The 22875-nt window shown below is 35.0% G+C and overlaps 1 protein-coding gene across 1 annotated transcript; it reads left to right on the top strand.

Moving 5' to 3' along the window:
* The first annotated feature begins 552 nt into the window (after positions 1-552).
* Positions 553-7426, top strand: LOC125677609 (platelet endothelial aggregation receptor 1-like). Its single transcript, XM_048915730.2, has 6 exons — positions 553-810; positions 3572-3633; positions 3806-3943; positions 4782-4907; positions 5907-5996; positions 6128-7426. The coding sequence occupies exons 1-6, from the start codon at positions 728-730 to the stop codon at positions 6325-6327; spliced, it is 699 nt and encodes a 232-aa protein (XP_048771687.2). The 5' UTR covers positions 553-727; the 3' UTR covers positions 6328-7426.
* Positions 7427-22875: the final 15449 nt, after the last annotated feature.

The raw sequence follows: 22875 nt of genomic DNA on the forward strand, positions 1-22875 counted from the left end.
GGACGTTCTATTCTATATGTGTAAGGGATAACACCTTCAGATGCCTAGAAGTACGTGTGTCTGAAATATGTTCCCATGTACTTTTATCTCAATGAAATAAAAGTTGCGTTGATCAAGTTAACAACAGTCTGCTGATTGACTAAAATATTTAAATAAAGGTAATTTATGTCGAATGTTGAAATAAGTGATATAAATGCGACATTTATGATTCTTCAAGTCTATACAGAAAAGGAATTATACTGATTCCATGCTCGAGAGTGATAATTTTTTACCATGAAGCACACTTCTGAAAAATACCGGTAAGCTGAAATTACAGGATTACAAAGCTCTCGTTTAAAGTCAACAGTTCGCAAATCAAATGGTCGTTAAAATAACTTGATTTGTAAATACAACCCGGCAGTAGTTTGAATGATGTCTGGTGCGTTGCATACCAATATCTGAGTCGCTATTTGCATAGTGATTTGATAACAAATTCACCAGTTTCCTCATCAAAGTATAGATCTCATGGCTTGGTTCAGAACTGTCGAACAGCAGTGACGATTGGTACGGAAATCTTCAATTGACCCTTGATATTCTAGGAAGTACATATATGTTGTATTCCGAGATTATTATTTTGGTTATCCCCATTAAAGCTAATTATAAGAGCTAAATATATAGAAATTATAATTTCAAGGTCGGAAGAACATCAACTCATTTGAATTGATTACATCACTAGCATATTATTCCAATGGATTCTGATTTGTTTCCATGTCTCATTTTCTGGTTTTTGTGTCCTTATATACCGTCCTCTGTTTCAAAATTATGTGGCAGGTAAGTTTTTTTTCCTTTAATTTTCTGCCATACAATATAGTACATGTTGTCATTAATAAAATGAATTGTGAATCAGCCATTTATCTAAGATTAGTACGTAAAATATTCACGAGTAAAATCCATTTTCCAGCTCGTTTTTTCAAGTTTTGCTGACAGTAATGATATCAATATACATGTAATGGATTATAATTGTAGTTAAAACTGGCTATGTATAACACTGAAATTTCCAATGCTAAATGGATCATAATTTAATGCGAAATATTCAATCAATTTTGAATGACTGAATTTTTACTTTTTTTGTAAAAAAAAAAAAAAAAAGATTGATAAAACCCAAGACCAGATGCTATATACCAGTCATATATTTGATATCTTGCTCTGGGCTTTAACTCAACATTTTGTTATCTTGACAATGCCACAAGACTTAATTCATTTTCATTTATATCTTGATCCCATCTATCTCAGCGAACTCGAAATAAAAAGATACCACAGTCTTCCACATATGTTCCATACCTAGATATTTTTTTCCACACATATATCAACGACAAACTAATAACTCCACTTTATGACAAACACAATAATTTCAGTTTCTTCATCGTCAACTTCTCATAGTTATCTAGCAATATGACATCATCACCTGAATGCGAAATTTATTTATTTCAACTGATTCGATATGCACAAGTGTGCTCTGTGTATGTTCAGTTTCTGCATCGATGTAACTTATTTATGAACAGGTGCATGTTACAGAGGTTTCAACAGTTTCGATTAAAGTCAGCATTTCAAAAAAGGTCGTCATAACAATGTAGTCTGCGCATACAACATATCATTGGGTCAAATGTTGTTTGATGTTTCATACTCATTGTTAGGGCGTTCTTGGCACATTGATTTAGACTACGGATAACTCCGTTTACCAGATCAAGATATAGGACTCATGGCGGGTGTGACTAGTCGACAGGGGATGTTTACTCCTCGTAGAAACCTGATTCCACCTCTGGTATAACCAGGGGTCAGATTCTACCCACCTATACACTTTGCATTGCTTATAGGAGTTGTGAGATTGATTACTGTTCGTTATCATAACCTTTCATTTGATGCTTTCTGACGTGTTTTATACCAATTGTTAGTCCGTTTTCGGTACACTGATTTTTAGTACGATTACATCGTTTATTTGATCAAGGTATAGGGTTCACAGTGGGTGTGATCGGTTGACAAGTGATAGTTACTCCTCGCAAACACATGATCCAACTTCTGGCGTATCCAAGTAAAACTCACCTTGCATGTAAATGTGAAGTTGCTGTAGAGATGTGGGATATAGGCAGATATATTAGTCTTTAGAAGATTCATGAACATCTGTATACAGCATTACCTCATATCACGAATACGCATGCAGCAAATACAACAGGTATGAAATAATCTCAAACATTAAACGATAAGAGCATGCATTCGGAAAACCACATTTTCAGTAAATTATAAATGGAATGTATGTATGTAAACTTGTAAAACATAGACAATATGATGCCAGATCAATTATAAAAAAGCTATTTGAAGCCTACTTTTCCTGTATGTCACATGATAATGACAGTATCACGTATAATGTTTGTGCAAGCGTAAAACAACAACCCATCCTGCTCGCGAGTTCCCACAGGTTTTAAGTGGCTGTACTCATGTATATATGTTTAAATTCATCAAATAAGATACATATTCTTAACATGATGTAAAACTGATGCGGTACCGATTTTGATGCAACAGATGCACATTTCGACATATAATGTATCTTCAGTGATGCCCAACCGAAATGTTTGAAATCCGAAATAACAATGAAGTTTTAGAGGTATTATAGCCAAAAACAGCGTGCCAAAAAAACTGAAGTCAAATTCTTCTAAGGATAAGAGCTATGCGAGAGGGAGATAATCCTTAATTTTGAAATGAATTTCTAAATTTTATAGCAGCAATTAAATATATATCCGTATTTTCACCCTCTCTTGCATAACTAGCGTAACATCCTGGAGTGATAGTGTTTTGACATGCACGTAACAATACATGTATGTAAACAAACGATACGCATCGTTGCAAATTTGTTTCCACTCTCAAAATGTCAGAAGTGGTGTGTAAATGTATAAAACATTATCAATGTTGTTTATTTGACTGTTGATACGTTGGTTTCCAATATCCGTCCAACATTAATTCTAAGTATATACCTTGATTTTATTCCAATATATATTTTCACAGCTGAAATCTTTACGACGCCTTTGCAATGTGTAGCAAACTCTTATTAGACGCGAAAGCCAACCAGCAGACAAATTTCAACGGATTCCTTCTATTCATGATACATTAATCCATGTAGTCAAAGCATGCAACTTTGATTTATTTTCAACGTAGAATAAAAACCATTCCGAAATATGTTTTGATGTGCTAAAAGTAGAGTCTTGTTTGCATATCCTGATATGGATTGATCACAATGAAACAACTGTCATGATGTAACAGTTCATCATAACCTGATAACCATACCCTTTTTAAGGCCGTAACTCTACTATGTACTATATTTTTAGATATTGACGTATGATACATGTACATCTAGTCTTGTATATCCATGTTGATCAATATCAAATAAAATGTTAGTAGATATCAATTATCTATTATCATTTGCTTTGTCCTGGACGTTTGTCCTATTTGATATAAAATGTAATGTCTTACACATACATTATAGTGATTAAAACTAACAATGCTAGATTAGTATTTTAATATGTGTCTTTAAATATTTCAGTCGTGGCGGGATAGTATGCTGTAGTGGATATCAATGGAATGAAGCGCAGAGAAATTGCACACGTCTGTATATATCAGAATCCAAGTTAACACATGATAGCAAGTTCATAATGAAAATAACTTTTAAGTATATTTACATACTATTCGTGGATTATGGGGGATTCGTGAAGGTACATTACAATATTCATAGCCGCGTTTCCTATTCATTAGCAACATCTTCTGTGTTCTTCTGTAGGTTGCATGGATGGATTCTACGGTACGAACTGTAATATTCCTTGTCCATACCCAATGTTTGGCTGGCGTTGTCATTTAGAATGCATGTGTGGCAGTGAAGACTGTCATCACGTGTACGGGTGCAGGAGAAATACTTCAGGTTGGGATCCAATTTCTCCCACCTAGCCTTTTTTCGAATAAAGGCATTTTTAAATATATTTAGCGTATGAATTTAGCCTCTTGAAATCAAGAAAAATAAAGTACATAATGGCACACTTTTGCCCCTCAGGGGCGAAACACCCTTTCTTCCAACCCATTAACGCCGAAAACGTCACATGCGCGAAGTAGAATTATGAACTTCAAATTTTACCTGTATTACTATTTCTTAACCAAAAAATTCAAATTGTAGCTACACTGATCACTGTTCATTATCTTCACCTTGCATTTGCCAATATGTTGATCTATGCAGACTGTTAAAAAAATATTTGAATCAATCTAAAAAAGGTTTTTCATAAATTGTCTTCTCTTAGTGCAAATTGTGGATTCCTTATTTTACGTGAGTACTTAAAATGGAGAAACATAAATACGGGTGTCGCCTGTTAATCGAGAGCTCTTACGTGTACTTATAGTAACACAAAAGAAATAACGAGTGATTTTATTCCGCGAGTGATGCATCTCGCGAGTTTACCCGATAATAAATTATATGCGCACACTTAAGAATCATCAGTAGTTGAATTTTGAAAGCTGACATTTCGCATCACACAGATTTAATATTAAGATTGCATATGTGCACGACAAATTGTAAATTAATTTGAGCATTAACCTTTGTGTTATACATATATGACATATAGGAATAAAATCGCGTTTTCATTTTTTTTTTCGGAACATTGTTATTTTGGATTTCACCTTACAGGGTATTGTGGCATAAGATTACTCACGTTTTAAAATGGGCCAAATCTTACCTTTAGTACACCGTCTTATCATATCCAAATTTACAGAATGTGCTGTTGGAAAGTATGGCGAATACTGTGAGCTATCTTGTCGTTACCCAAACTATGGGAATGGATGTCAGTTGTTCTGCCATTGTAATGAAGCATCTTGTGATCCGTCCAGTGGATGTACAGGTTTATTGTATAGTAATCCTCAATCCAGTTTCAATGTTTTCCTTTTCTATCCATATTCCACTTTAAGGTGGAAATACTCTCATATCAAACTTCAAATGTCTTGCAAATGATAAAAAGTAACTCGATTTTACATATCTGTCTTTTCGACTCCAATGCATCATCGGTAAAACAGACGATATACATTCTATACATTATACTTGACAAATTTCAACATTTTAGTAATGTAGGTGGATAAATACATGTACCTTTGGACAAACTTGATTTCTCTTCTAATGAAATCATTTTGTCCTGATCTGAACAAACTAATTATATGCACATATTAATTTTAAGTATCACAGACCACTTTGTGCATTCCAAGATGACCAAACTATTCAATGCGTCTTGGCGAGAAAGACACTAGGCACATTACCCACTTCCACTTTATTTCTTACACATTTTGATGTGGTCGCTATACCTTGGAATCCCTGTTTCGAAAATTACTTCACGCATATTTCATAGATACCCTTATTTCAAATATTAAATTCATCGAAGAAGCTCGCAAATAGCCTTCTGATTTTAACACAAACCACGACAACAGCTTTGCATCCCAATTAATCATCAATATTCTGAAAGTCCCGTGTTAACCGGAAGAAGCCCTTATACGTGAAAATTGAATATCGATTTCGGAAGACATTACTAACTACTTATTTTGCTGTGAACATATGACATATGAAACCCCAATGGTTTCATGAAACAATTCACAAATTTTAAGGTCTCCATATTCATTGATTAGAACCTTTACAAGAAAATTGCACGGTCTTTATTGAGCAACTCTCAGCAAAAAAAAAAAAATGATAAAACGTAACATGATCAAGCATGCACATCAGGTCACGCTGAGTCAGACTGAATCATTTTGTCGGTATCTAAGATATGGTGTCCTCCTTCAGTTACAGTGTAAATGTTAGTTGGATCTTTGTAAGAATAAAAATTACTGAAACAGTTTTTTCCCTTCCTTTCCAGACAGTTCTTCTACAGTCTACAGCATTGAACCGTCAACTTCTCGTGTGTCTACCCCAAGGACACATTTTGAATCAAGCACACATTATGACGGTAATGTTTTAGATGTTTATGCATGAAAACACTGGCCTTACTTTCAAAACATTAATTCTATTTCCATGCACACAGATAACATGGGTGTGTTTTTCGCCCATTCTGTAGATGTTTCGTTATAATCATAACAGAAGCTGCACCGAAGTCTACCAACATCCTCCAGATGGATAAGATGAGTGATGCAGATAAGGGACGCGTATATGAAAGTAATTCTACATATTTAGTTGCTGGTATTATCAGTCTTCTGATCGTTGCGGGGATATTGATGATCCTGTGTACATTGACGTATTTACATGAAGGCACGTGTAGATTTCAGAGAGATACAGACTGAAAAGGCACACTTCTAAATGATAAAACTCATGACTCCCATGTTCGATGAAAATAATTATCTAAGGTGCTTTGTCATGGCCAAATATGACAGCATGAACTATTTTTTCTGTACATTTGTATAAAATTGTTTGCGATGTGGTAAACTATTCAGTATTTGTTTTAGATGCCATATTTATATGGATTACACTCACATGCATATTCGTATGTATTACATTGACTGCGGATAACTGCGTTTACTTGATCAGGATATATGGTTCATGGCGGATGTGACCGGTCAAGAGGGGATGCTTATTCCTCCTAGGTACCTGATCCCACCTCTGGTGTATCCAGGGGTCCGTGTTTGCCCAACTATCTATTTTGTATTGCTTATAGGAGTTATGAGATTGATCACTGCTCGTTATCTTCACCTTGCATTGAAGATTGTAAATATAAAGGCAATTGTGTGCTCCATAAGAATTACTACCATTACTTGTTAGAATTATTATCATTACTTGATAGCTGGCAATCATCATTGTAATGATGGATATCGAATTCAGTGCGTACTATATTTAAAAAGGAATCCAAATTCAACACAATACATTTATTGTATGATAGTGAGGGAAATATAACGATATATTCACCCAACAAAAAAACACAATACCTGATAGGATAATGATTTTTTTTTTGGTGAATATATCTTCACAAATCGCGAACAGTCATGGAAGGCGGAGATAGCGAGCAGTGATCAATCTCATAACTCCTCAAAGCAGTACAAAATAGAGAATGGGCAAAAACACGGGCCCCCTGAATATACCAGAGGGAATATATCCTTTCAACTCGGTATCATATTTCGTGTTACCTACATTTGATGATTATCATACTCATTGCTCACTTTAAAAAATATGCCTTTCTGAGTGTCATTGGGATATGAAATGCAGTTCCTCATGTGAATAAACAGTAGATTTCATCAAGTACAAACTTCATGTTCTGTCCCAATGAAACTCAAAGAATCATATCTTATTTTTCATCTTTATATCTATTTAAATTTTATTTTGTGTCCTTGTCGAACTTTCATACTTATTTAGCAGGTTACACTGTATCAAATAAAAGATCGAACCGCATATCGTTAGATTTTATCGAGTAAATCATTGGGAACAATATCTTTGAGAATATGAAATATAAATAAAGAAGGAATAAAAATAAAACAAGTGTAAAATAAATGAAATTTAAAGCGGCAAGGCAACACAATTTAAGGCAAGGAGATTTAATAAAACTACACCCCACGTGTACATTTGGTCGCGATCAGCGATCAGTGATAGCGAAACTGTCGTTAGTCGTTAGCCGGTTTGAAGTTGGGAGTGCAATTGTTAAACACAGATTTGGACAGATATACATAGGACCATAGATAATTGAAGGCAAATAGATGGATTAAGTTAACGTTGAACGTTTAAAAAAAAAATAAGTTTTTGAATTAAAGGAACAACGGCATGTCTATAATTTGGACCACGGCCGATTTCGGAACTGTGAAACTACAGTAAAGATCGGTACGGAAATGTTTATTTGGCCAAAAGTGAAGACCCTTGACAATTCAGGAGGTATGTATATGGTACATCGCTAAAATATTATTTTAGTTGTCATATTGATGTTGCATACATAGGGATGAGAATTTTAAAGACAGAAGAACATGAACATATTTCAATTCATACCATCACTATTATATGATATCAATGGACTTTAATTTATTTCCATACCTCATTTTATAGTTCCTGTCTTATTATACCATGTCTTCTGCCTCATATTTATGTGGCAGATCAATGTTTGTTTATTTATCTTCTACCATATGGCATAGTACAAGTCGTCTTTGAAAGAAAATATGAATCAGTCATTTTTTTAACATTATTGCATAAAATGGATACCAGTACAATAACACCAATTTAGCAATGGGTTCCTTCAAGATTTTGCTGACAGCAAGAATAACATGATAATGCACATGCATTAGAATTGTAGTTTAATGGAGTTGTCACGGATAACCATGTTAGAATGTGATAAATGATAAAGTCACTGAAACAATTTACATATTTATTTAGTATACAACTAAAATTCAACAGTTTCTGGTCACGATTTATGACGTTAAATGTAAAAGTTCCCCAAATGGCGTCTGGTTTAAATATATACATAGATCCACTATGTTGATGACTGCTGTCATACATGGACAAAACACATGTTTATATACTTTTGTACTTGGTGCACGTGTACTTGGTACCACAAGGTAGCACCTACGCCAATAAAGTCATACTATATAAACGTACACATACACACGGGTTTTCAGGTTGAAACCTTACTTTACTTTATCCATGGATATATACATCAAACACTGTTATATATATAAGTCACTTCATTTTATAACTTAAGATACACAAAACTCTAGCCATTCTATGCGCGAGTTACAAAATACGTTTCTTACAGCGAAACAATTGTGGCCAGTACTACACCCGTAACTTTACAAACAGGACTATATAGCGAACACGTTTATGAAAAAAGCCGGTATTGAAACAGGCACGAAACATAAAGTATGAATAACGATACTTGCAAGCTTTAGCATCTTTTAACAACGAAAATACTATATAAAAATCGTTACATAAAACTCAACTCAGAACAAGCTGAATACGGGCAGCATTTATAACAAAGTCAAATTGTATAGACTAAAGTTATTCTATACTTGTTGTCACAACATTTTGGTTAAAGCGTGTTAATGTGAATTGCTGGACAGCTCGGTTCTTACTGAGAGCACGTGGTGGCGGTTTAATGCTCCAATAGACTGAGGTTTAATAAAAGGGTATTTACAATTTAAAGAGGTCCCCAGCAGGATAAAGGTATGTTTGGGTTAAGAAAACGAAACTGAACTAAAAATGAACATAAAAATGGATTTGACTGCGACAGAAGTCATCGAAAGCAAGTTTTTTGACTTGCCTAGATGGTCGAACGGTCTAGCGCGCTGGTCGCATGCTGCTAGGAGATTTGGTTCCGCAGGTTGTGAGATCAACCCCGGGTAGGGGCGGAAGTGGGTATACAAATAAAGTGAAATGTTCTATGCTTTATATTAAATATTTCTTCACTTAGGGCAGTTATATTAAATATTTCTTCACTTAGGGCAGTTATGTTCATTTAAGAGTACATTGCTATTTCTGTGCTTTATATATGTATATTCAATATAGAAGGTTGAACTAGACCAAACTAGTCTAAACTAAAAGTAATTTACAGCGTCAAGTCAAAGGAATTAAAGACATGAACAGCGGGGTAAACTACATATGTGACGTGATTTGGTCGCAATCAGCGATAAAGAAATCGTGTCGTTGGCCTACTTGATGTTAAAAATGCAATTGCTGAATACAGTTTCCACAGAAGTTCAGGTTGTCTGAGAGAATTGACGGAGGATAGGTGAATCAAGTTAACATTAAGCATTGTCAGGTTGTTTTGTGCAAATTTTAGAAGGAAACAACAGAATGTTCATCGTGTAAATAGGACTCGTGGTTTTAGCCATGTACTATGGCGTAAAACATGTTTGGGCGAAGAGCAGGTTGGTTGCCTTGTTACCACCATAATGTATATGAGAAATAAAAACGAACTGATAGAGTTTGTGTTCAATTGGAGAATTTATGCTGTAGGATTGTACTGGTGCCCTGACATGAACATAATTTTTCGAGACTTGAAACCAGTTCGCTCATGCTCAGACATGACCATGATGGTTGTTTCCTGGAAACCACAGGTTGTCATCACCATCAACTTAATATTCCTCCATTGCTCTGCTTCCAATATTAGAGTCATGGTATGAATTCCCAATCTTGCATGAACGAACTGAACCGTATGTTTAATGGTGTTGTTCTCTTAATTGATGAAATTCTTGTCTCTTTACAAAATAAACCCTATATAAATAATCTGATGAAAGGTCCCAATACGGAACATTGATAAATCTTATAACTCTTTGAAGGAGTACAAAATAGAGAGTTGGGCAAATACGTACCCTACCTATACAAAAAAGGGGGGGGGGGCTCATGTGCCCAGGAGGAGTAAACAAAATACATTGTGAAAATGCCTGACCTTTGAAGCGGTGATTGTATTCAAATGCTAAAAAGCCTGATCACGTGGCTGACCTCGTGTTATACATATATTATGTAAAAGCTTGGATGTCAATTTCGCTAATATAATCATATAAGGAAATACATAGGCAAATGCAAATATATAGAATTAATATTCATCTAACTGGCTATCAATTTTGTATGCATATCTATACACGTCAGGCGTAGCGAACATTTAACTACATACAGTGACACAGTGCAATGACATATATAGTGATATTTTATTTACAAAAAATAGTGATAAACAGTGTTCAATATACTTGGCTGACGTCATCCTTATCAATGCTGAACTGCAGACATCGTATTAAGATCTTAGACACATGAAGGAGCTACAGTTCAAATCATATAAACATTTTGCTCAAACATCAACTGTTTTCTAATATATTAACATTCTTCAGTCCAGACGTCCCAGACGTACATAAACTATATTTATCTATATTCATATGCGCATTGTGTAGAACTGCAAATCATTGGTGAGGAAATCCCTATCATTATTATATATCTAAACTAAAAGTATTGTGATGTAAATCGCATTTGATAGCATTCACGAAGCCATTGAGACAATGAGTTAATATATAAGGAAAACACTAATAACTCAAGAGGGTGTACCAAGTACTTCCCTGCTGCATACTACAGCTATCTAATTGCCTTGAAGTATGAATGTCGATATATCACATGATTTTAGTAAGAAAAATGAAAACAAAACAAGAACTACAAGTTTAAAAAGCAGTAGTTAATTACTTCGTTACTAGCTTCAAAATACGGAGGTGTATTTAATTGCTAGGATAAAGTTTAGAAATTCAAATCAAATTCAGTTTTTGGCACTCTAGTTTTCCTTTAAGCTCTTACAAGATTATTGTCATTTCGAATGTCCATACTTTTGGCGTGAGCATCACTAAAGAGACATTATTTGTTGAAATGCGCATCTGGTGCATCACAGTATTGCGTTTAAAGGTTTGTTTTTGTATCAAATAGGATAAAATCAAATATACATCGACAGCTTTTGAAAAATAAAATGTTTGACTTTCCATGAAATGCTTGATGCTTTTAGATTTTTACTCTTAATAAGATCTCGAATTATCGTTGTTTTATACATACCACACTCCCTGTATGACGTATTGTTGAATGTTAGATACATCTTCATAAAGTCCATCAACAATGCACATGTATGTATACATTATGTTTAAATGCATGTGAGTTAAAGACGTGTTGCCATGAGTGGGGAGAGGAGGGGGTAAACCCTTTGTGGGTTTTTTTTCATTCTCTAATCTCTGCTCGCTACATGTAACACCTCTTTCAATACCGGAAGCATAACATTCTTGTAAAAAATTGAAAACTTTTATACAAATATTCAACTCAGCTTAATCAATTCATGGTGCAGAATTTTAAGATATAATTGTTTTACCGCTTGTCAACAAATTCCTAAAGTTTTGATTTTAATCAAAATCAATTTTATTTTTCCGATTTATGATCGGCGATCGATACCGACATGGAACGAACGCGTGAGTGACGTGTAACTGTCCTCCCTCGGATCATGTCAACGAGTTTCTTAAAGAATATCTGGGAATAAAAAATGAAGTAATCCTGAAACAAAAGGTGAAAGTGGTAGATTTATTTATTCATTGATTACTATTAATAATTGAGAGAGAGAGAGAGAGAGAGAGAGAGAGAGAGAGAGAGAGAGAGAGAGAGAGAGAGAGAGAGGCTGGACGTTATTGTGCAATAGGCGAGATACCTGTTATGCACTACCCAACTGGGTTTTTTTTAAGTATAAGCCTCTTTCTTTGGTTTTAGTATTGACCTAAACATGTTGCGTTTGGATTTACATGAAAAACACACATGCATATCTACTCACAAATGCAATGATTAAAAGGAATCTACAAGACTTTGTTTTTCCCCCTGGAACCACCTGAAAAATTACAATCTCTGCACGATATGTAACAATTTGTGACATACTAATGCCATAATGTTGCCATCTGCAGCACCGTATGAAACAATTTGTAACAAAGCATGACACGAATGGCCACGCTATGTAACAAAAATAATACGGTGGGGTATCAACGCAAGAGCTTGTTCTGCGTATGCTTACTTTTTTTCAAATCGAAACAGGCACCTGATCCCACCTCTTGTATATCCAGGGGTTCGTATTTGCCCAACTCTTTATTTTGTATTGCTTTGGGAGATATGAAATTGATCAGTGTTCGTTATATTCACCTTTCACGTAATTCCGAAACTTAGAAAGGAGGATAACCGCATATTTTCAATTAGCAAACAATATTCATGGCAAAAACTATATCGTATTTAACATTAGCACGTGACTACTATCTTCGTTGAAGGTTGTTTTGCTGTTTATACTGTATATGAGGCAGTCTGGGGCAATAATTGTTTGTAACGAACAAAACTGTCATATGTCTAGATCCAGGACAAAGAGTTTGCCTGAAATATATTTTCACTTTTGATTTGATGATAATATTTAGGAAAGTCTGTCGATCGAGAAATAAAGATATTGAAATCAATCGCCTTTGTCTATTATAAACGCTTCTTTTATGAATAGTTCGAGCAAACGACAAACTTCACAGGGTTATTTTTAGTCACGAAACATTAATCCATGTAGTCAACCTATGGGAATGTGATTCATTTTAAACATATAATAAAAGCAGTCATGTTATATTTCTATTTTACTCTAAATATAGAGGTCTTTGCATGCATCTACTAATATGGATTGATCAAGTCGTCCAATTTAAAGCTTCATAAAAGACTACACACAAATGAACACCCATACGAGTGTCCACAATGCAATCGTAAATACATTAGTGGTAGTGGACTGAAAACTCACTGGAAGACCGGAAACTGCATCCCAGCCGGTCTAAACATTGACTACAACATATTGTTAGAAAATACTCATCATGATATCATCAGTCAAGATCGCCAAGATGGATACCATGAAAACATGGCTGATCAAGTAACTGTCATGACGCAACAACTCATTAGGATGTCGTTTTCATACCAATTTGTTTTGTAACTTTAACTATACTCTGCACTGTATCTCTTATTATTGATGTATGATATATTTTATTTTATATCAATTTTGAATAATATCGATTAAATGTCAGAAGATGTTAATGTTTTTGTTATGTCCTAAACACGTGTATTATGCGATCTAAAGTGCATTATATTGCACTAACATTATAGTGATTCTTGACTAATGGCATATTTGATTTTTACATCTTTCTTCGTCATAAGTTAGAAACAATGGAAGTCTATGCAGTATTTTGATATATGTTTTAAAAAATTTCAGCCCTGGTGGGAAAGTATGTTGTAGTGAATATATATGGAATAAAGCACAAAATACCTGTACACGTCTGTATAAATCAGAATCAAAGTTAATACATACTAGCAAGTTTATAATGAATATTGCACTCAAGATATTTGTATAATACTCATAAATAACACGTTTTAAATGGAATTATATTCAAACATCATGAATACCGATGGGATACGATCCTGAGCGTTAAGTAGAGTGTTTGGCAAACACGGACCCCTGGATATACCAAATGTGGAAGCAGGTGCCTAGAAGGAATAAGCATTTCCTGTTGACCGGTCACACTCGCCGTGAGCCCTATATCTTGATCAGCTTAACGGAATAATCCGTAGTCAAAATCAGTGTGCCAAGAATCAAATCAGATTTTATTGGTGGAGACAATTACATATTTTAGACATTATGCCTGCTTCCTTTACTTCTACACCCATTTTACCACAAACACCTATACCTCTTATTCCTAATTTTCGTGTAATAACATTTTGCAAATTGAAGCTTTTCTTGGAAAATAGTATACAATACATTGGAACTATGTGGCATGTTAAGTGTTGCAATATTTGTAATGTATCATTTTGTATTTGATGTTTTACTTTTATACATATTATTTTTCTTTTATTTCTTTTGCTTCTTTTCTGCATCATTTTATATACCCAGTTTTATATATTTTCCTACCTATTTCTGATTGACACCTAATTTGCATGATAACTTTTCGTTTCTATCATATAATTTCTCATTTGCATTCTATAATTTTACATTAGTATTCTATAATTTTCCATTTGACACAAATATGTTTCATTAGTGTTTTATCCTGAGGATTGTTTTGTGTATTTTAATTTCGTCTCTCCAAATATATATATATATATATATATATATATATATATATATATATATATATATACTTGGAAACTCACTTTCAACTTTTTATATATTCATACTTATATCGGGTGTGAAAAACATTTAACGTCATACAAGGACACCATACAGTGAATACATAGAGAGTTATATTTGAGGAAAATGTAGTGATAAACAGTATTTGTATACTTGGTTGACTTCATTATGAATGTCGAATTGTAGCTATGTTATCAAGATTTGAAACAGACGAAAGAGTTACAATTCAAAGCACATAAACTTTTTGCTCCCAATTCATTGATTTCTGATCAATTAACAGTCTTTAATTCAGACCTCCAAAGTCATGCAGAACTTTAATTATCTATATCCATATGCGTATTGTGTACAACTGTATAGTAAAACATTGGTGAGAAAAGAGGTATCATTATCATATATCAAAAGTAAAAGCATTGGAAATGCAAATCATATTTGTAACATTCACAAAGCCATTGATTTTTAGATGTTTAAGGGAATCACTGGTAACTCGGGCCTTATCAATTGCATTTATCAAGTACCTTCCTCTTATATATTACAGATATTCAATTGCCTTGTAATCCAAATATCGATAAATTATACGAATTCAGGAAACCAAATAAAAACAAAATGAACCAGGAAGAATATATTATGCACATGTGGCTAATTGCAGTTATTTCACGCATTGATATCATAACTATTGTTTTTGCACTTCGCAATGTAACAATAAAATTGATAACTTGTAATTACATTTTACTATCATAAAACTTAACAAACGTATTTTACAAACAAATATATAAATAATTGAATGATACACATTCGTGAAATTAAAAAAAATGGTCTCTATTCTGAGATCAATCAACGTGGAAACAAAGATGGCGATGCACAGACATATTGACCCTCCCACGTGTGCGTACTTTTGTTGGACTGTGTATTCAGAGAAGAGCAGATGATCAGACGAAATACCGTCTCGGAAGCTCCTATGGCGTCACAAAGTCGTCTAACTTGTAGCTTCAAGGGAAACAATTGAGTACATATCAATTACGCCAGGCACACGTCGTAGTGTGTAATAGCATCTGTTGTGTGGGCTATTTGATAACATCTATAGTTCTAATAAATGGCATACATTGTTTACTTTCTAAAATCAAAATGAATCAACATGGGAAAATTAAATTGACATGGACACGATTTGGCTGAAAATTCACAAATTTATCTTTCCAGTTTTAATGTTTATAATGTTTAAGTGAATTGTTTCTAATGGTCAGCAACATTTTAATGTCAATTGTCGAGATGTATGGGATGTACAGAGCTCTAAATTCTTTGTAATGTACAACTAAGAGTCTGTGCCATGTTTTGGTTTACATGGGTTAAATATACTGGTAAAAGTTTCGTTTGAAGCTGATTGTTTTCAATTTGTAAATTCATTCTGAAAACAAGTAGTTTCTAGTGTTTGTCACATCTCATTTTGTGTTAAACATAATCCTTTCTATTGCGCAATATATATGGAAACAGAAACATGACACGAGCCTTGTTACATAACAAAGAATTATAAACGTTGTATCTCACTTGTAACTCAACAATTGATATTCGAATTTTGATTGACCATTAGAGATTCTTTAGTAAAGCATTGCAAAAGTTAAGAATAAAAAAAAAAATAAAAGTTGCAAATGTTCAGCTCAAATTGTGTTCATGCCCCTTTGAAATGAGATGTAGCAATGTCCCATTATCATCTGCATATGCTATCTATATTTTTCAACTGATTCGATAAGTCAGAGCTATATCTGCGTACGATGCGATTTGTTTAAAATAGAAGCAGCATACAGAAAAACAAGTTGGTGTGACAGGAGTTTCAACAGTCTCGTTTACAATCAGCATTTCGAAGATTCTATACTCGTTATGAAGATCTAGTTAGCCAATACAACATCCATTGTTTGATGTGTTTCATACCTATTATTAGGCTGTTCTTGATACCCTGATTCTGACTGCAGATTACTCCGATTACCTGATCAGAATATACAGATCACGGCGAGTGTGACTGTTCAACAGGGGATTCTTACTCGTCCTATACACATGGTCCCACCTATGGTATAATCAGAGTTCCGTGTTTGCCCAGCTTCTTATTTGTATTTCGTATAGGAGTTATGAGATTGATCATTGCTATTTTCATTTTGTAAGATTCAATGCCTAGACCAATGATGTACATATTCATATTATTTTTTCTTTACGATTAAATTTTCTGCCAGTCACCTAAAACATACAATTATAAGCAACCTATCATAAATATTCCGATTACGTAATCAAGCAATTTGAAACGTCTGCACACAGAGGCTGTCTACAGTCTTCATCAAATAAGATATGTGCTGCTCCGTCGAAAACATAGAGGTTGACCTCGTTAACAATACAGAGTGATTTCCGTGCATCCCATTTCTGTTGAAACCGTTAATGATCGTAGTCTTTACACAATAGTGAAACATGATCAATGTTCATATTTTAGGAAGTTTTTGTATGCTATTTTGGATCAGCAAACTACAATGAAATGTTTAAGAATAATAATTCAAAGGATATTAGAACATAAACGTTCTTGTGTTGATACATGATACCATCACCAGTTTGTGTTAAAAGCATTTTTTATTTCATAAAAACATTTATAGAAACTGATAGCTGCATATATATTGCATTTAGCGCCAACCCAATAGGGGCATTTATGTATAGCTGATTTGCGCATGCGCGAGCAGATACCGCTAGTCTTCATTTTGTTATGCAGATAGACGGGACTGTTTACATTTTTTCACAAAAAAAAGTTTCGAACAGGAAGATCCATTAATATCCATTAATATCAACAACCACGGATTTATTTTATAACTTTATTTGAACACTCGAGGTAAATATAGGTTTCCTATATATTTTATTCCATCTGTTTCTGATATGTGATGATACAATGAGGCATTATTAGACGAACAATTGAGGGACCAATTAACTGTGTTCGCCCTATAGGCCTATTTGTTCGCACGTGAACCACGTTAGGGACTACGTAGGGAATAGAGGAGATTCTTCGAAATTATTTGACATTCATGGATTAAATCAGGTTTATTTTATGTCATCGGAGGCGGTTCTGTCCTAAACCCACGTAACCTGGAACGGTTAGTTGGAGCAGTTCGACACTACAAACCTACATTTATCATAGTGCACATCAGAGGAAACAATCTCGACAGGAGAGAGGATTGCACTGAACTTTGCATACTGAAACTTGTTGCATTTTTTACGCAAATTCGGCAATCATTCCAAATTCAGAAAATAACTGTTCTTAAACTAATACCCTGTATGGTTACAAGACACGTATACCCTGAAGAGTATTATCACCGAGTGATACAAACCAATATATTATTGAAGCTTCATGGTGTAGATGCTAACATTTTATACTAGATATTGCGTGGCTTTACAAATAGTAGGGGCACTGTATTCTCCGACGGAATACATTTGAATGTTGTTGGACTAGAGAAATATTTCAGGGAATTTCGGGACATCTTGTTATTACAGCACAGGAATTTATATTGACTTTATAGCCATGATGTCAGGTGTTTCTGTCTATATATATATGCAAGGTGAAGATAACGAACAGTGATCAATCTCATAACTCCTACTGCAATACAAATTAGATAGTTGGGCAAACACGGACCCCTGGACACACCAGAGGTGGGATCAGGTGCCTAGGAGGAGTAAGCATCCCCTGTTGACCGGTCAAACCCGCCGTGAGCCCCATATCCTGATCAGGTAAACGGAGTTATCCGCAGTCAAAATCAGTGTGCCAAGAACGGCTTAACAATCGGTATGAAACACGTCAGACAGCATTTGACCCAATGCGAGGTTGTATTGACGAACTAGATCGTTATAACGACCATAGAATTTGCGAAATGCTGACTTCAATCGAGACTGTTGAAATCCCTGTACCATCAACTTGTTTGTCAGTAGCTTACTTCGATTTAAAAACTGACTATACCCAGAACAAGCTCTTGCATATCGAATCAGTTGAGATATATAAACACCATATGCAGGTGATAATGGAATGTTGCTACATAAATGTGGGAAGTTGACGATGGAGAAGCTGAAATCATCCCGTTTGTCATACAGTTGAGTTGTTAGTTTGCCGTTAATGTCTACTTTCAATAAAATATCCAAGTATGAAGCAGAAGTGGACGACTCTGTGGTGTCCTTTATTTCGAGCTCACAGGGATATATCAAATCGACATATGAATGAAAGCTATCATTGTTAATAGACAAAACGTCATCGATATATCTAAAAGTCGAATTGAAGGTCACAGCGAGAGATTTTTTCTTCTCACGTAGAAGTTTTTGAATAAATTCTGCTTCATATGAATATAAAAACAGGTCAGCTAGCAAAGGAGCACAATTCGTGCCCATGGGAATTCCAACAGAGTGTTGGAAGACCTGATCACCAAAGACCACGAAGATATTGTCAATGAGGAACTCTAGCATATTTGTCAACTTCAGAGTATTTGTTCGTGGAATCAGAGTGGTGTTTAACAAAGAAAGTTTTTGAATGACTGATCACTAGATATGAATATTTCCGTTTTCCGTTTTTGTTGAAGAAGAAACTGTCTATGATGTCAAAAAGTCTAGTCTTTAATTTATCGTGAGGAGTGGTTGTGTATAGTGTTGAAAAGTCATAGGTTTTAATGCTATTGCTTTGGGAAAAATTCTGTGATTTCAAGTTTACTAAAAGTTCTTTAGAATTTTTTAGAATCCACATTTGATTAACACCACTTCTGGCATACGTAGTCGCACAGTAAGTTTGAAGTTTCTCCTTCACAGCTGTTAACATTTTCGTGAGGAACAAAGATAGGGGCTTGGTAGAGCACTTACTGGATCCAGCAATGTATCTTTGTTTGTAAGGGTTTTTATGTAGTTTAGGAATCCAGTATAAGTACGGTAACTCATAGTCATTCGACCCATTGACTGGAATATTAAATGTGTCTAAAACTGAAGCATGGTTTTGAAGAATTTCGTCTTTTGAAAGGGCAGTTGGAGTATAAGTATGATTACGAAAAGTGGAATTAATGCCAAGTTCGTTTAAAATACAGTTGTAATAATGAACCTTACAAACAAAAACAATGTTGTTACTAGCTTTGTCAGCTGGAACCAAAACATATTCCTCATGTAACCTATCTAATTCTTTTATCACTTCTGGTTTACTAAACACAGAAGGATAGCTGGTACGTACTTTTGTTTTCATGTGTCTAATGCGGGATTTTAATATCCCTCTTATGCTTTTAACCCATTCTGACAATGTATCAAGTTCTTATTTTTCATATTTAGCCCATCGTCTGGCATAATCTTCGACAGAACTCATAATAGAGATGAAGTTCGGTCGCCAATTAAAAGACCGAAATTCTCTGTATTTAGGACCTTTAAGAATAAGTGATTTGAGGTCCTCATTTTCAACTATATCAACATCACCAGTAATAACATTTCCAGCTGGACTGTAGTTGAAAGAAGATGAAGAACAAGAACATGTTGGTGGATTACGTATAAGATGGTCTATATCTAAGCACTGCAACGTTAGTTTATAATTAAAAAGTTTGGATGCAATAGTAGAAGTATAGCTGTAGGAAATACAGGGTGTAGACTTGAACTTGAAATAAGTTGGAATACACGACTGAACCCTTTTATGACGAAGAATGTTGCTTATGTTGACGGCATCTATTCCTTTGTTTGTAAATTTGAGCTTAAGGAACTGACGGCATGATTTGGAAGGAATATCATCCATGGTCCGTGCTGGTTTATAGAGCCTGTGGTAGGCAACATCCATAATCATAGAGTTAAGTCTATATTCAGGTGTTGACAAATCCAAGTATAGACTAGTCATATCTTCTTCAAATAACGTATCTAAAACCCTCAATGGAATATAGTAAAGTTTTGTACGAATATGATGTGGACCCAATTGTCTGTTGACGTGAGGCAAAAGTGAATCCAACGTGACATCATTTATACTTGGTCTTTTATATGAACGATGTCCGTGACTGCGTTTTCGTCTTTGGGTATTGGGAAAGAGTACCATCACATTAACGTTATTTCCTTGTGGACTAGTCAAATTTCCCCTATTAGTATTTGATATAATTTAATTTAGGTTCATTCCATCTTTGATTTAAGTATGCAATCATTCCGATATGGTGTCTTTGGGTACTTACGTTTATATGTGTAAGACTCTAAAGTGCGATGGTCGCTCCAAAGTGCGATGGTCACCCCAAAGTGCGATGGTCTGCGCCAAAGTGCGATGGTCTGTTAACATTATGGATGCCAAAGTGCGATGGTCACGTAAAAGTCCGCTGGTGCGGAGTTCAGTAACGTTTGTGACGTCACGTCATTGTGACGTCATTCTTAACGTCTTTCAAAATGAAACCGAAGAAATGCAACACGGACGTTGCGGCAAGATTTACACTGTTGAGGATAGTGAGAACGGCAAAATACATTTCTTGTAGAACTATTTACTTCGCCCAAACTTTCTTTAATTCATTATAATTTATTACTTGTGACGTACACGTAATAAAATCCTGGGGATATGCGATAATGCAAAACATTCTTCACGATTTCGCGCTGGAAATTTTTGAAGACGACAACTAGATGGTAATGCAATAAGTCGAACTTCTTATTTTTGATGCATGGATTTTGCAGTGATATTTTAGTGAAACAATACAGGGTTGGTACAGTCTGTACCACAATACTGAGTCGTTTTCAAAATCCAATGGATTTCGGCGTGTCACATCATCGCACTTTGGCGTGTCAGACCATCGCACTTTGGAGCATGAGTGTGGACCATCGCACTTTGGCGTGTCACACCATCGGGGTTTGGCGCAGACCATCGGAGTTTGGCGTGACCATCGCACTTTGGAGTCCCATCGCACTTTGGAGTCTTACATATGTAACTAAACTAACACTCACATGTTACATTCCTCAGATTTATATTGTTTGGTTTTATAGCCTTTCCAGTCATCATTCTAGTCACTGTAACTGACACCCTGGTTCCTAAACAGGTATCCATGTGAATGATTTTTTTTATTTTAATCCTTCAACCGATGGACATCAAACAGTACTCATAGCTTGATCAGTGCCTATGAGTCCTGAAATAAAGCACCTATGTTATTTAAGCTCGGGATGTCACATTTTGTCCTGGCTTTCTACACAAAGTACATTAATTGCATTTGAGATCAGCACTGGCTGTTATGTTTTAGCTCCGGCTTTGACCTGATGTTAAATCTGTAATTTAAGACAACAATGGCTGTCAACCTCATTAATATTTTGAACTCTTTCACCAGTCCTGACTGTCCTGATTACATCTACTATTGTGGGCATTTATTTAAGCTCTGCCTGCATGTTCTGTCCTGATTGTGTTTAGAGATAACATGATAGTTGCTTTTGTTAGCTCTGGCTGCCTGATATTATCTTCCCACATAGTATATTGATATATTTTTAATCAGCTCTGGCTGTTGATGCTATAGCTTTTACTACACACTTTGTTATTGTGTTTTTGATTGATTTATAATATTCTAGGATGGCATCTCGCCCAAGAAAAAGAAAAGCTCCAAACGAACAGAGTGCATCATCCTCCAGCCATAACGCCGATGCCCAAGACATGGTGTAAACGTGCATAGCTGCCATCCTACCCTCCATCAGAGATACAATCTAAAATGCTATCTCAGGACAGACATCTCCGACAAATGCAGCACAACCTCAAACCCCCCAAACTACTCATAGGGATATGGAGTTTCACTCATCTGCCGTACAGTTCATCACCAGCCCTCCATAATATCTAAAATCCCAATAAATCTAGCTAAATAAAGACGCAGGTATTACTTCCACAGCTCATCGAGGATCAACGCATGAACCCGGCATAGCAAAACCCGTGTGTTTGGTGATTGACTCAAAGATCCAATCAAAAATTATATCCAATGAGTATGTAAAATTCTCCACACTTCTCCCCAAATCATTCTTTGGTGTGGGTAATAATTTCAAATATGTTGAGAAAATGGCAAACTTGTATTTTTTCGGTCCAACGAAGGTGGCCAGATTAAAAATGTAAGCACATGGTTGGAAGCTTTCCATGTTTTTGTCGCAATATATTGCTTTAAGTATCAATCAGAAGTAGGACATCGCATGACCTATACTCAAATTATTCAAAGCATTTCTTAATCATGTGAGGATGATGCGGCAGTTGACAATGATGAAAAGTTTAGACAGT

The sequence above is a fragment of the Ostrea edulis genome, chromosome 3 (genome assembly GCF_947568905.1).
Source record: "Ostrea edulis chromosome 3, xbOstEdul1.1, whole genome shotgun sequence".
NCBI lineage: Eukaryota > Metazoa > Mollusca > Bivalvia > Ostreida > Ostreidae > Ostrea > Ostrea edulis.